Source organism: Lutra lutra, chromosome 11 (assembly GCF_902655055.1).
Source record: "Lutra lutra chromosome 11, mLutLut1.2, whole genome shotgun sequence".
Lineage (NCBI taxonomy): Eukaryota > Metazoa > Chordata > Mammalia > Carnivora > Mustelidae > Lutra > Lutra lutra.
In genome coordinates this window covers 21,106,866-21,122,961 of record NC_062288.1, presented here as the reverse complement: position 1 = coordinate 21,122,961, position 16,096 = coordinate 21,106,866, and the positions used below count along the sequence as shown (strand labels likewise).

Sequence of the window (16,096 nt, the reverse complement as noted above, 5' to 3'; positions counted from 1 at the left end):
ATTTTTTTCCCACTGGTTTTTCTTATCTTTTTCTTTTCATTTTAAGTGAACCCATTCCAACAATTCATTTACAAAAGAAAAGACTCAAAAATCCAAAGCCTAAAAGAGATCAGCTTTTAAACAATGTTAAATGTTAATAAAATTAGACATATCTTTTCTGACACTATGCATTTTTCAGGACATTAATGTTCACTGTGCTATACAGTGTTCTGTATTTTCAGTATTGTGAACATTCTCAGTCTGGAAAAAGATCTGTGTTGTGATAGATATCTTGAGCTTACTACAAAGGCTATCACAGTTTTGCATTCACAAAAGTCATAGTAAAAATCTGCTCAACCCAAGAACCCTGATAATATATTTGAAACTATAATTAGAATGAGGTTTTCTGATTCAAGAGTTATATATGTAAGCAATCAGGAGTTTACCAGTAATAATCGCCCAGTACCACATTACCTAGGTAAAGCCATATTGAGGATGTATGTATTACTACCAATAATGAATGGCATTTTTTTAGGCCTTTCAAAAACCAATATAATTTTCCCTCATTTTTTCCTAGGCCCATTAGATTCTTTTTAACAGAAATAAGACTGTAGAAATTTCCTTTAAATTCAAAAATGTAATTCTTAAGCTAACAAATTTCCCAAAAATATCGCTGTGTAAATAAAAATGGATATTAGACCTATGATGATGGTGAAAATGGCATGACATTAAAAAAGACTGGCTTGAAATGTATTCATTGTCAAACGCTTAATCAATGAATAGATGAATGGCTGAGAAAAACTTGTATTCAGTCTATCAGCATTTTTTGAATAGTCATATGCCAGGTTCCAGGGAACCACAGAGCTCTAAAGGCATATAGTTTACACTTGAAAAGCTCAGTCTCTGATGGGTAATATTCTTTTTTTTTTCAGAGGAAAATTTTATGTGAAGCAGTAAGTGCTACAATGAAGACACAAACGAAGTCAGGTAGAAGCCCAGGAAGCAAAGTGAACAACTTTGTGTTGGGGCGTGGATCCTGTTTCCACCCTTTCATGGCATGCGTACATGTGTGTACCTGTGCATATATGCATCTGTGTCTGGTATGGGTGAAAGTTAGGATGTGTATGAGGCACTCACAAAGTAGAAGTCATTGAATATGACTACTTAATGTCCATTAGTTAATGTATCTAAAATGATACAGTATCTATTCACAAATCTGAAATTAATGGTGCACACAATTGAAACAAGAACATAAATACTGAACACAAGGGCATGTTTAAAAGCAATAAATAGAAACATTTTCAACAAATTTGGCAAGAAATTTAAGTGGTAAATTAAGCAGATATGTTTCTGTAGAATTCTAAAACTCTAAGATTTATATTTCCAGGACAACTAAATGTAATTAGTTTGAGAAAAAAATTAGTAAAAGAAGATAAATTTTCTCTTGGTTCATTTTGCTCACACTTAGTATTTTCAGAAGTCTACAGATATTTATCAATGACTAAATATGTAACTCTTAGGGATATGAAGGGATCAATAATTCCATTTTTAAAGCATCGTGATCAAGTAATAGTAATGAAATACTTACTCAGTACATAGAATATTGGGCCTACCACGAATAATTTTGACATGACCAACATAGAGGAGTCAGAGATGATTCTTACTTACCTCCTTGTTCACACAGCTGCTGGGCTAAAGCATCTTTGAAAATGATCTGGCCCCTGTGTGTCGCCGTAGCCCTGAAAATGAATAGGAAAGGTTAAATTAAATCTTGTAATAAGTTAGGTGATAATTGAATTGTATTTTTAAAGCTTTTTGAAAAACCTCATTTTTAAATGTTATTGTGTAGATACGCTCTTTTAAAAAATGAGTGCATTTGAACAGAGATACAAATGAACAAGAATTAAGGCTTAGACGAAGGCCCCTGGGTTGAGAAATATCTTCTGTTTTCCTTTGTAAAAATATTGTAACATTTGTGGGCTTATTCCGAAAGTAGATGTGAGCAAATCCTGGGTAGGAGAAAAAAGTATGGAAAGGATGCTTTTTAAAGTTTTTTCCTCAGAAGACTGACACAAAATGCTTTGTGAAACAATGATTCTGTTACCACTGGAGAAAGGTGCTCAGAATGTACTTTTTTCTGAAATCAACAGTCACCTTAACACATAGAGAAGTTAGAGAATTACATTTTCTCAAAAGCATTTTTTTTAAATGGGGCTATTCAGAGCTTTCATAATTACAAACCTGTCATAATAAAATACACCCTTTCTCCCTACACGGTCTAACTCACCATTTGAAGTAGATGTGTATCTGTCACCTCTTCTAATCAGAGCTGTGCACATTTATTGGTGAAAAAATAGCACGCTTGCAGTGGCTGTATTACCCAATGGCTATAACAGGAACAGTTTTATTAAAGGAAGACTTACTTATGGCTCGTGTTTGATGTATGTTTCCTCAAAAAGAACTTTTGGGCACAAAATGCATTGTTTGAACAAATTTAAAAGAGAAAATCATGCCTCTTTATGAAAATTGATTTTAAAAAAATAAGCCATACACAAATCTTTTTAATAACGAAAGCACATTAAATCTCAACTTGAGTTCTACCAAAACCACGTGAGGACAAAAAATAATTTGACTTAGCCATAGTTTACTGAAGATGGATTACGTACAAGGCACCGTGCTAGGTCACCAGTGGGCAAAATTTGGCTTCTGCATTTCCCCCTCCACTTGCGTATCTTTCAGTCAACAGCTTATCCTTTGTGGGGTCCACAGGACCTCCTTGCTCCCAACATTCCCCACTTCAGTCTCTATGTGGATGTCCTTTCCACCTCTGCGCTGCAGACCTTTCCCATTTCTATTTCCCATTGAATTGTTACTGTCATTGGCATCAGCTGCCAGGACGCAACTCTCCAAACATAATCTGACAAACGAAGCCACACTGGAGTGTTAACGGGTGATGCTGCTCCAAGATAACGAATTTCAGCAGTGAGACAGAAAATATTACACTTTAACACAAGCGCGCGCGCGCACACACACACACACACACACACACAATGGCATGATAGTGAGAGCTCCGAATGGTGGAAGGGAGACAGAATCAGAGAGAAAAGTCACTGGGAAGCCTTCATCTCATACTGCATGTGAAGTTTGTAAGGTAATCCGCCCTTGTTTTTGCATAGTAATCATTATCGAAATTACTGATAAACTGACGTTACCACACCATATATTCACATACTTTTCTAGGTTTTCCTTTGCTTTTAGCAAGCTGACAATGAACAGGACTAAACATAGGTCCAATCCAAGCCATAACCTTGGCCTACGGGCTCACTAATCCATTACAGGTGTTATGCCCAGAGGGTACATGGAAACGTGACTGACCTAAATACATTTCATTGTCAACTCTCTATCGAGTCAAGAGCTTCTGAGTTCACACACACCTCTAGCAGCAACGTAGCAATCGTAAATGGAAAATTGTAATTTGACATTTGCTTTGGCAGGAACATATTTTCTGAAATCACTAACCACCAAGAAAAGTCCCACCACATAACAATGTAATTGTTTACTGTAGTTGTCTTCTGAGTTGAAGTGTAGAATATCCCTATTGTGATATTTCTCATTGATCCACAAACTTAATTATCATCGTGCCAGTCTCCATTCCCATAAACACAATGAGACCAAAGGATCTAGGTAAAACTCAGGCAACAGAGGTTTTGTCTTTTCCCTGAATATCAGAGATACAGAAACAGCCTGGTCACAGCACCTTGTGTCCACACAGCTTGCCCCTCACTTGGTTTCATCAGATTCAGTACTTGTTGCTTTCATCTGTGTTCTCATTTCTGTTCCTTTGGTTCCATGAGGGACTAGGGAATAACTGACACTGGAGGCCCTTTGATCATCTAGTCCCAATTTCTTGAGCAGCGGTACTCATTCTTCAAACAAATACATGAAATCTCAGTATATTCCTCTCTTCCTAGCTTTTGAAGTCTTTGGGTTCCCTCTGCTCATACAGCTTGTTCCTCACCACCCATTCCCCAAAACTTCTTGGGACACACTTCTTGGGAACTCTCAGGGCCTCAGAGTGGCAGAGTGTGAAAACTACTGAACTCATCTAGCTCGTTACAGTGCCCGGATCACAGAACCGAGGCCATTGAGAACATGCTGAAGGGTACACGGCCTGGTAATGGCAGAGAGGACCTGATCCAAGGTCTTGATACCAGGCTACGGATTCTTTCCAAGTTCTCAAAAAGTGCTCCATGGTGATATCTTGGGGTTTCCGTGGGAGTCCAAGAGAGAGGCAGCGGGCACCCCCATTCCAAACCAGAGCACCTATGCTTTACGTGTTCTAAAATATTTGATGTTTGAAGGAAGGGCTCAGAAAGTAGGAACTGGCTTAAGAAACACACCAAATGCCCAATGTTATCATCTGAAATCCTCTGCTTGGGAAAAGTCAAAATAGTAATAACAATAATGTGACTGGTATATGTTTATATATATAAATCATTTATATCTGTTTTTATATATGTGTATATACAGACATACACACATATATTTATATATACATTTAAATACACATACATATACGTATATATAAACACATATATACCATGTATATGTACACGTACATATGGTTGTTGTTATTATTATTCTAACACCTATTAAGAAATGAAATCTACCTTTTGCAAAGTACTATTGTAATGGCTCTAAATAAACTAGCCCAATTAATCTCGACAACAAGCTACAAGGTAGACAGTATTATTCCCATTTTTCTGGGACAGAGAATTATTGTGTGATTTCCCTAATGTCACATGATTGATTAAACTCAGGCAGTCTGAGTGTAGGGTCCTTGCTTTTAACCATTAAAATGTAAAATTTAATGTAAAACCATTACATTAAATTGTCTTTGATCTGGTTCAAAGATTTGAAGGTAGCTTTCACTCTCTGTTCAGAGGGAAGGCCTGCTTTCAGGGCCTGATCTTTAAATTCATGGGGCCTATGGCTTGGGCTCTCTACTCCATCCCTTTCCTTTATAGCTAAGCCCTTTTATTTAATCCCCTTTGGGACAAACTTCTTTCTGTTTCCAGTTGGAAATTTGGTCACGTGGCTAGCAACTCCATGGGATTTGCCTTTAGAATTTTTTTTTAATTTAATTTTTTTTCAGTGTTCTCAGATTCATTGTTTATGCACCACACCTAGGGTCCCATGGATTTGCCTTTAAAGACAGCATTCCTCTCTCTTTTAAATTTTAATTCCAGTATAGTTAACATAGTGTTATATTGATTTCAGGTGTAAAAATTAGCAGAGGCCATGGTTATGGCTTGGGTTGGACCTATCTCACAGTACTCTGTGAGTCCCTTGGCTTCTGATCAGCTCACCACAGCCCCCTTCCAACTGTGAGCCACATTTGCTCCAAAGTCCCCACCCCACCCTTCGTGCTGTCCTCCTCTCTACCAAAGATAAGAGCACTGGATGCCAACCTCATCCACACCACTACCCAAACTGGAGGGACACAAGGGACACAAACACATGTTGAAGATAGTTATCATACGCATGACTTTCTTTACAATCCCTTAAACCCCTTAGATAACGTTTTAATATAAAGGTGCCCAACCCTCTGGTAGGTACATAGCTAATCATTTTAAGGGCCTGCATATTCACTTCTTCTCTTGGGGAAAAGAAAGAACAGAATCCAGGTGACCAGCAAGAACACAAGTTCTACTGCTTTGTACCATGAGATGTTGGCCCCACACTCAGGCTGCAGCTCATGTCAGTAATGGCAAGCCTACTTTGAACGTATTTAGAACTATGGAATAATTCATGGTGGCCTGCCTACAAAATTATAGCATGTATTTCAAAAACTTTATGACTATTTATACTTACGTAATGACAAACAAATATAAATATATCTAAATATATAAACACAAATTTATACATTTAAACAGAGAAATATATTTATATACCCTACATACTCAAAAATTGTTAATAGCACAGTAAGTCAGAATCTAAAGTCTCAAGCATCGTCTTCCAATTTTTAATCCATACTATATTTTTCTTTTTGTATAAAAATAAACAGCTGGGTTCGATGGTGACAGCCTTATCATTCTCAGAATTACTTCAGTGTAATTTACAGCTTTCCCTCGGGGGCACGCCTATCAAATTTCTGGTGCTAATAACTATGTTGGCACTACTTCTACTTAATTTCCTCTAAGGAGCTGTAATTGTTCAGAAGAGGTGACAAAAATCCTCATTGTTCCCTGTTCCAAGGAGTAGACCAAATTTCTCCAACAAGTTTCTAGTAAGTACTTTTCATCTCCTTGGGAGATACAGATACTCCTAGGGTAAGTTTGCCAACAAGAATCCCTATTAAATAAGTAATTTTAAAATTCCTTTGGGCTATTAAGATCTATAATTTAAAAGCTATGTAGATTTCATCAAATGAAGAAAGTTCATCATGATCATCACATTCAGAGCTCGAAATAGCCATTGTTATGAATTTGAAAGTACACTCCAGATTCTAATTTTAAGTGAACTCCTAGAGCATCTGTGTGCCCCAGCCATTTAAGAATTAGTGCATATCCAGGGGAGGCATGATGTTGAAGCTCAGTGTCTAGAAGAGCAAGACCAGTGTTTAAATGCAGTAAGCTGCCCTTATGAGCTAGCTGAGTTTGCCCAACTTCTTTGATTACACTAGGATTCAGAATCCCTACATAAAAACAAGACTTAATAATAGCAATTATTGTTTAAAGATATTAATATTCACTCTTTAGATACTTATAGTCTGTCTACCTTAATAGATTTCAAGCTTTCTGGAATAGTAGACATAGTTCATTAAAAAGAAATATCTCCCATAAGGCACATGCCATAACGACTTCGACATGTGAAGGAATCAACACTAAGCTTTCCAGTTCCCAATTCATTTGCAATGTGTAATACTGTCATCCAGTTTCCAAAAACGGAGTAAGACAGGAGTTTAATATAGTTGTTACAATGCCTACCCAAGTGTATTGTTTATTTCATGAATCATTTTGCTCACAAAGTACTTAAAGAGTCATTTTTAAACCCAGGGCAACCCAGAAGTGGGTTACTTTTCCCAACATTTTCTCCTGCTTTACCAATGAGTTATATGTTACTGTGCCTAGTCCATTCACAGTTGGAAGGTCATTCATTAACCAGCAATCTCATGTTAACCACCCACCAGGAAATGTTACTAAATATGTGGAATATGGGAAAGGAGAGAGGTGGTCTGAATTTGGTAAATTTGATATTCAAAGGAATCAGTTCACTTGAAAATATTCTTGCCCCCTCTTCATCATCAAAATGTTGTACTTGGTCATTAGGTTGTGGACACAGCTTAACCCTTATTAAAACAAAACAAAAAATACCAAATTCTTAAAACATATGAAAAGGAGTAATGAATAACTTCAGGGAGAAATTTTTTATATTAAACTCTCAAACTATGTCTAGGCCATCACAAAATGGTAAAATTGTGTATGTTTTCATAATGCTTTTGTTTTTCAAAGTTCTTACTGCTCTTTTAAATTACTTTTTATTTTTAATAATTTTTTAAAAAGATTTATTTGTTGGGGTGCCTGGGTGGCTCAGTGGGTTAAAGCCTCTGCCTTTGGCTCAAGTCATGATCCCAGAGTCGTGGGATCAAGCCCCGCATTGGGCTCTCTGCTCAGCAGGGAGCCTGCCTCCCTCTCTCTGCCTGCCTGTGCCTACTTGTGATCTCTGTCTGTCAAATAAATAAATAAAATCTTAAAAAAAAAAGATTATTTGTTTATTTGAGAAAGAGAGCGCACACGCACCGGCATGTGGGCGAATGGGAGAAGAGCAGAGTGAGAGAAGAATCTTCACGTAGCCTCCCCGCTGAGCGCAGAGCCAGACACAGGGCTGGGTCCCACAACCCATGAGACCCTGAGCTGAGCCAAAACCAAGAGTCAGATGTCCAACTGACTGAGCCACCCACATGCCCCTGCTCTCTTTTTTATAATTACATCTTTTATTACTAAGCCATACTATTTTTTCCAACTGTCAAATGTATAAATATTTCCTTCCCCTTAAAACAAGTTTCAGCATTAATGTTCACTATCCAGTAATCACTCTCACATTTATCCTTCTTCTCCATCTCCACAGCCACTGTTTTAATTCAGGATTCAATACTTTGTCATCTGATAAACTGCAATCCTCTCTTGATTGGAATCCCCCTCCAGACTGACCCCCATCCCAATGCCAATCCAGCTTCCACATTGTGCCAGTTTTCTTGCGAAAATTGCTTGAAATCCTCCTGTGGCTCTCTATCACTTAAAGGATTCTGTCAAATTCCTTAGCGTGGCTTGAAAGGTTCTTTGGGATCTGGTCCCTGCCCACGTGTCCAGCTCATCTCTCACCACACCCTGCAACTGAGTACTATAGTAGTTCTCGCAGGTTCCAGAATGTATGACTTCTCTCATGCCCCCGAGATTCTTCATGTCCTGTCCCCTGTGCATGGAAGTCTCTTGCCAAAACTTTGATTCTTTCTCTAAAATTTATCCAGGAATCGGTCAGCCAGCTATCTTTCTCAGGATGAAACTGGCCCAGAGGAAAAGGAGCTAAGGCCAGCACAGCCCACAACTTGCAGACCCTTATGGAGCCCTGCATGAGTTGTTCTTCCAAGATCCCTCTAGCTTGGAGCTTATGCTGGTCCTTCCAGAGCATAGGGAAACTCCTTGTACCTTCACGGCCTTCAGAATGTCTCCTCAGCTACACGGTGTGTGAGACAATGAAGCCTGGGAAGCAAGAACAGCCGCCTGAGTCAAGGGTGGAATGACTCCTTGACCAGCCTGTGGCTGGTATGAAGTCTCTTCCCCCAGTGTCCCCATTCTAGACATGTCTAGAAGGTGCTGCCATGGCAGATATCACTAATCAAGAAAAGCATTCGTTGTAATGGAACCCAGACACAGCCTACCTCACTACCCACAACCCTAGGCTCTAAGCAGCCTCTCTGTTTATTTATACATAACATATAGCCTACTTAGAATTTCTGGCATAAGGACACATCAGGGGTGACAGGACCTTGGCAGAACCCCAGCACAGACAGAACAATCAAAGGGGAGGACCCAGTCCTGGTGCTGGGAAGCCATAATCTCTTTGAGGACTGACATATACCTATCTGATGAAGATCAAACTGTATGTACTATTGGGAGAAAGTCTCTACTGACCTAGGTAGTAAAAGAAGAGCAAAGTCAAAAGAGGAAAACCAAGTGTTGGGTTTGAAGTGTCACATGTGAACAGAATAAAGCAAAAGACAGTTATTAAATATAAGTTTGAGTGTCATTTTTTAAAAAGGGGCTGCTTTTATCTCTTTAAGAAGATAAGTCATTGGTCTATAGTTAGATTTCTGGGATGAATTATAAGCACTGATTTAAAAGCATAAAATACTCTTCTAGAAAATTCAGCAGAAAGCACTGAAAAGAAAGCTTATTGTTTGTAACAGGAGTTTAATCTCCATTGAAAAGTGAGCAAAGCATCACTGAAAAAGATGCCATGAGTGATCTTCCTTACCCAATTCAGACTTTTGGAGGTCTTTGGCATACTGAATCAGTAATGGGAATTTTCCAAAGGATAACTCCAACTTGGAATGCACTTTGAAGGTCCGTGAAAAAAACAAAGAAGAAGAAGAAAGGAAAAGAAAAAGGAAAAAAAAAGAGTCTGGGCTTATAAGAAAAAAGCCATTTTCTGTACAACTATCATTAGATCCAGCCCATGCAGAAAAAACTTCTCCCAAAAGGGTATTTGCAATATAGATTTTACACCTTTGTGTTTATACATAGTAGTTTTAAAAGTATGCATTTGTGTTCTATTGTTATAATTAATTTTGGTATTTTAGTGTGTGAAAAGAGATTTCAGGCATGGAAACCCAACCAATAACTTATGAATTTGACTGGAGATAGTTTGATTTGACACCAGGCTGAAGATCATAACTCCCTTTCCTCTTTTCTGAAGTGGATCATTTTTCCACAACAATTTTCTGTTTGTGATTTCTGGGAGTGTCTTCCTATACATGTCAAAAGAAATTCACCCGGTTCCCAGAAGAGATGTGGGTCTCGATGTGTGACCACTATTGCCTGCACATGTGGAAATCTGGCAATGCATAGATGGTCTACATTCATCTGGCCATCAAGCTGAAGGTGAAGTGGAGGTCAGAAAACCTGATCCAGACACACAGTGATGGTAGCCCCAAGGCTTGGAAGCTGGGGCTGGAGGCCCAGCAGATACCGCGGGACGGTAAGACCAAGACTGACATCATCCGCCTGCATTTCCACCAGGCACTGGAGGCTGGCCAGCTGGAGAGTCAGACAGCCCCAGAGGAGCCCCAAGGGAATCTAGATGTGGGGGCCATAGAGCTGCTCATTCAGGACCTGGGACAGCACTTCTGAGTAGAACATGCGGTGGCCAAGGGTACCAAGAATCACGGATGATACTGTCTGCATGTAGCCAAATGTAGCTGGAACTCTGATTCTCACTCAGTGTCTTCAGTAATTACTATGTGATGCTGCATTGCAATAAAGAATAATCATTTTGGTGAAAAAGCACTGATAGTTGCAGGATAGATAACATGAAAGAGGTGAACATTTATCACTAGCGGAGTTTTTGTCTTTCTTTGCTTTGCAAATCAACGACAAAGCGAATCTAGGGAGGGAAGACACCCCCAAGCAGATAAAACCGTGTTTTGTTTTGTCACTGTGCAAAAGGATAGCTCTCATTAACTATTAAAAGAAGCAGAAATGCCAAATTTCTCAGGAGTGATCAGAGAACTTTAGAATAAGGGAAGGCTGATTGGACTGATTCATGTATCAAGAAGGATTATACCCAGGTGCCAAACATTTGTCAAAAGCTCCCAACTCACATGCTAGGTTTCTAAAACTGAGAGGAGGAGCGTTATATGCCAAGATAAAGGACTTTTTATTGTCTAATTTCTAAATAGCTTCATATGAGCATTATCAGCAATGTGCATGGTTCATAGATCCTTGATTAAAAACAACAAAAACCATGTACAACTTTTGTTGTAAGATCCTGTTATCTCTGCCTCCACTAAATAATTCAACAAGTCCTTAAGGATTATGAATCTGAGAAGGTGCCCATGTATTAGCCTGCTCTAAGTGCTCACATTCCTTAGTCTGACTCGTTGACAGAGGATAGGTGTTCAGCAAATTTTTTTTTGGTTAATTTGGAATGTGCCTTTTTTATTATTAATTATTTTTATTAACATATAATGTAATATTTGTCCCAGGGGTATAGGTCTATAAACTGTAGGCTTACACACTTCACAGCACTCACCATAGCACATACACCCCCCAATGTCCATAACCCAATGAACTGTGTCTTCTAAACAAGGCTATATGTACCCTAGACTATGGATTTTTATCCATTTTTTTTCTATATTGGTACTCAGGGCTTGACACATGGTAGCCTCACAGCAAATGTCTGTGGAATACACGAATGATTAGTCTGTGTTATGCTTACTATATGATGTTAAATGCTTTAATAACTAATGAGTAAACTATCACATAAGAAATATTTTGAAAGAGACGATTATATGATAATAGTAAATGGTCAAGATAAACATTATTATAGGCAAGATTTATCTCAGAAATGAAATCAGTTAGCAGTAAGAACAAGGAAAGTAATTAAGCTAATGCATTTGCTTGGCCACTGCAAAATGTTGTTACCATTTAATACCTTCCAGAGTTTTCTTAAACCATTTATATCCCAGAAATGCCGTCCAAAACTTCACAGTAAAAATAGTTTTCATATCTCCTTTTTAAATCACTAAAATTCATCAAAGAAATGTACTTGAGTGACTCTACGCTTTTAAACACCTTTTTACTAAGTAAGCCTTGTGTTAATTTGCCTCAGAGGCATCCTTAGGCAAGACAAGGACAAAACTGATAATATAGTTCATCAATTCCAAAGAACACCTTAGTAAAAATTATGTTATCTACTGGAGAGTGAATTAAAGAGTCTGCATATTTGTTAAAACACTAATGCAAAGTATTTAGGTACCACTTCTGAGCGGACTAACGAAAAGAGTACAAGTTTCAGATACAAAAGAATGGAGATTGCATTCCAGGTCTGGCATTCATTCTCTCCATGACTTAGGGTATATCATTTAACTTCTGTATGTTTCATTTTCTTAATCTATTATATAACTTGATTGCCTTTGGTAACTTCTAACAGTAAATCTGGAATCAGGACAAATATTTTGGGTTAGCACTACAGCTCAAGGGTTTATGTTGACCTCATCTAAGTACTTATTTTTTAAAAGAGGACTTTAAAATATGCACTACCTATTTTTCAGGGCTGTGGTGAAAATCAAAAGAGCTCAACTCTATGAAAAGATTGGAAAAAAATGTGAAGAATTATAATGATGATGTTCTGACTGGTCATTTCAGAAATTATCCTCAGAAACATGAAAGGGGATTTTTCGGGGTGCCTGGGTGGCTCAGTGTGTTAGAGACTCTGCCTTCGGCTCAGGTCGTGGTCTCGGGGTCCTGGGATCGAGTCCCGCATTGGGCTCTCTGCTCAAGTGGGGAGCCTGCTTCCTCCTCTCTCTCTCTCTCTCTCTCTGCCTGCCTCTCTGCCTGCTTGTGATCTCTGTCTGTCAAAAAAATAAATAAAAATCTTTTAAAAAATAAAGAAATTAAAAGAAAGGAGATTTTTCAAAATCCCTCCACTCTCACCACTTTTATTCAACACGGTACTAGAAGTCCAAGCCACAGCAATCAGACAAGAAAAAGAAATAAGAGGCATCCATATTGGTAAAGAAGTTAAACTGTCATTATCTGCAGATGACAAGATCCAATTCACAGAAAATCCTAAAGACATAAAAAAAAAAAACTACTAGAAGTAATAAACAATTTCAGCAAAGTGGCTGAATACAAAATTAATATCCAGAGATGGGTATTGTTTCTATACACTAACAATGAAGTCATAGAAAGAGGAATTAAAACACACACATACACACACACCATTTACAATTGCACCAAAAGTAATAAAATACCTAGGAATAAATAAGAGGTGAAAGACCTATACTCCAAAAACTATGAAATACTGATGAAAGAAATTGAAGATGAGAGAAATAAATGGAAAGATATTCCATGCTTATGGATTGGAAAAATCAATATTGTCAAATGTCCATGTTATCCAAAGCAATCTACAGATTCAATGTAATCTCTGTCAAAATACCAATAGCACTTTTTCACAATACTAGATTAAATAATACTAAAATTTGTGTGGAACCACAAAAGACCCCAAACAGTCAAAACAATCTTGAAAAAGTACAAAACTGAAGGTATCACAATTTCAGATTTCAAAATATACTACAAAGCTGTAGCAATCAAAAAAGTATGGTCCTAGCACAAAAATAGACACATGGATCAATGGAACAGAATAGAAACCCCAAAACTAAACCCACATTTACAGTGTCAATTAACCTATGGCAAAGGAATGCTCGTTTAGGCAGCACATATACTAATCTATGGCAAAGGAGGCAAGAATACACAATGAGGAAAAGATGGACTTTTCTATAAATGGTTCTGAGAAAACTGGCCAGTTACATACAAAAGAATGAAACTGGACTACTTTCTAATACCATATGGAAAAATGAACTCGAAATGGATTAAAGACCTAAACATGAGCCCTGAAACACAGGCAGTAATTTCTCTGATGTCAGCTATAGCAACGCTTTTCTAGATATGTCTTCTAAAGTAAGGGGAAAAAAGCAAAAATAAACTATTGGGACATAGCAAAATAAAAAGCTTTTGCACAACTTAGGAAAACATCAAGAAAGCAAAAAGACAACCTACTGAATGGGAGAAGATATTTGTAAATGATAAATCCAATAAGGGGTTATCATCCAAAATATATTAAGAACAGATACAACTGAATACCAAAAAAAAAAAAAAAAAAAAAAAAAAAAAACCCAAACAATCTGATTAAAAAATAGGCAGAGGACCTGAATAGATACTTTTCCAAAGAAGACAGACAAATGGTCAACAGACACGTGAAAAGATGTTCAACATCACTCATCACCAGGGAAACGCAAATCAAAGCCACAATAAGGTTTCGCCTCAACCTGTTAGAATGGCTAAAATCAAGAAGACAAGAAACAACAAGTATTGGTAAGGATGTGGAGAAAAAGGAACCCCTGTGCACCGTTGGTAGGAATATAAACTATATAGCCACTGCAGAAAACAGTTTGGAGATTCCTCAAAAAGTTACAAATAGAAATACCATGTTATCCAATAATTCCACTATTTACCCAGGGACAATGGAAACAGTAACTAAAGATATATGCAACCCTATATTTATGGCAGCATTATGTACAATAGCTAAGACATGGAAACAACCTAAGTGTTCCTCAATAGATGAATGGATAAGGCAAATGCGGTATATATATACAATGGAATATTACACAGCCATAAAGAATGAGATTATGACATTTGCAACAACATGGATGGATCTAGAGGGTATTATGTTAAGTGGAATAAGACAGAGAAAGACAAATACCATATGATTCCACTCATAAATGGAATCTAAAAAAAATGAGTAAACAAATGAAAGCAGAATCAGAACTATAAATACAGAGAACAAACTGATGGTTGCCAGGGAGGAACTGGCAAAATAGGTGAGGGAGAAAGGAAAATACAGCCCTCTGGTTATGGAATGAGTAAGTCACATGAATAAAAAGCAGAGCATAAGGAATATAGTCAATGATATTGTAATGGTGATGTACTGGGACAGATGGTAGCTCTACTTATGGTGAACATAGCATAATGTATAAACTTGTCAAATCACTAAGTTGTACACCTGAAACTAATGTACCATCATGTGCCAACCATACTAAAAAAAAAAAAACAAACCCCAAAGTATTTAGAATGAAAAGTCACCCCCTTATCCTCAAAAAATAAGACTATAAACTCTAAAATGTTTTATGACTATGACAAAGCTCATGAAAGCTCTAAGAAAGGAGAGGATATCTAAACTAGTTAATTAATCATAACAAATTAGGACAATATTGGTATATTCTTGTAAAACAATTCTGAAGAAGTTTATACAAGGGTTACTTTGGAGAAAACAAGTTTTTAATTGCTTTTTCTGTTACATAAATACTGTGTGTATTATGAGAATTTAAAAATATACAAAAGGATTAGTGTGAAAATAAAATTACTCATATTCATACTCAGGAGAGATAATCATTATTAACATTTTGGTAAACTATATTCTAGCATTTTAAATTAATTCATGAATATAAAGTTTTTAGAAAATTGTTTGCCTAGGGGTGCTGGGTGACTTAGCTGGTTAAGCATTTGCCTTGGCTCAGGTCATGATCTCAAGGTCCTGGGATCGAGTCCCTCATCAGGCTCCCTGCTCAGTAGGGAGCCTGCTTGTCCCTCTCCTCCTGCCCTTCCCACTGCTCCTTCTCTCTCCCAAATAAACAAGTAAAATCTTTTTTAAAAAATGAAACTTGCTTGTGTAAAAAGCAGGTTTCTATTCCTTTATATTTAATATTTATTATAAATAGCTCTTATATCATTAAATATTTTTAGAACAAGATTGTCAAAAGCTAAATAATATTTCACCGTGTAGTTTCTTTAACTATTACACTGTTGTTGGAATTGTATTTGTTTCTACTTTTTTGAATGTTTTAAATAATGAAGTATATAAATATCTGACCCTGTCTTTAATTTTCCCCCAGCTTTACTGAGATATAACTGACACATAACACTGCATAAATTTAAGGTGTACAACATGTTGATTTGCAACATTTACACACTGCAAAATGATTACCACGATAGCATTAGCTAACACTTCCCTTCTGTCATATAATTACCATTTCTTTTTTATGGTGAGAACATTTAAGATCTACACTCTTGGCATCTTTCAAGTATGTGATACAGTATTGTCAGCTGTAATTACTATGCTGTACATTAGATTCTCAGAACTTGTTAATTTTATAACTGGAAGTTTGTTCCCTTTGGCCTATATTTCCTCATTTCCTCTACCCATCGACCCCTGGTAATTACCGCGCCACCCTCTGTTTCTCTGAGGCAGACATTTTGTGCCTATCTTCTATTTTAAG

At 37.2% G+C, this 16,096-nt stretch overlaps 1 protein-coding gene across 3 annotated transcripts in view; it reads right to left on the bottom strand.

Moving 5' to 3' along the window:
* The window catches only part of RELN (reelin), a 518,586-nt gene that overhangs the window by 297,208 nt on the left and 205,282 nt on the right, over positions 1–16,096 (bottom strand). For all 3 annotated transcript variants that reach the window (XM_047695315.1, XM_047695316.1, XM_047695317.1), the window contains exon 4: positions 1,648–1,718. In XM_047695315.1, the coding sequence (XP_047551271.1) occupies positions 1,648–1,718 (71 nt within the window). The remainder of the gene's footprint in view (positions 1–1,647; positions 1,719–16,096) is intronic.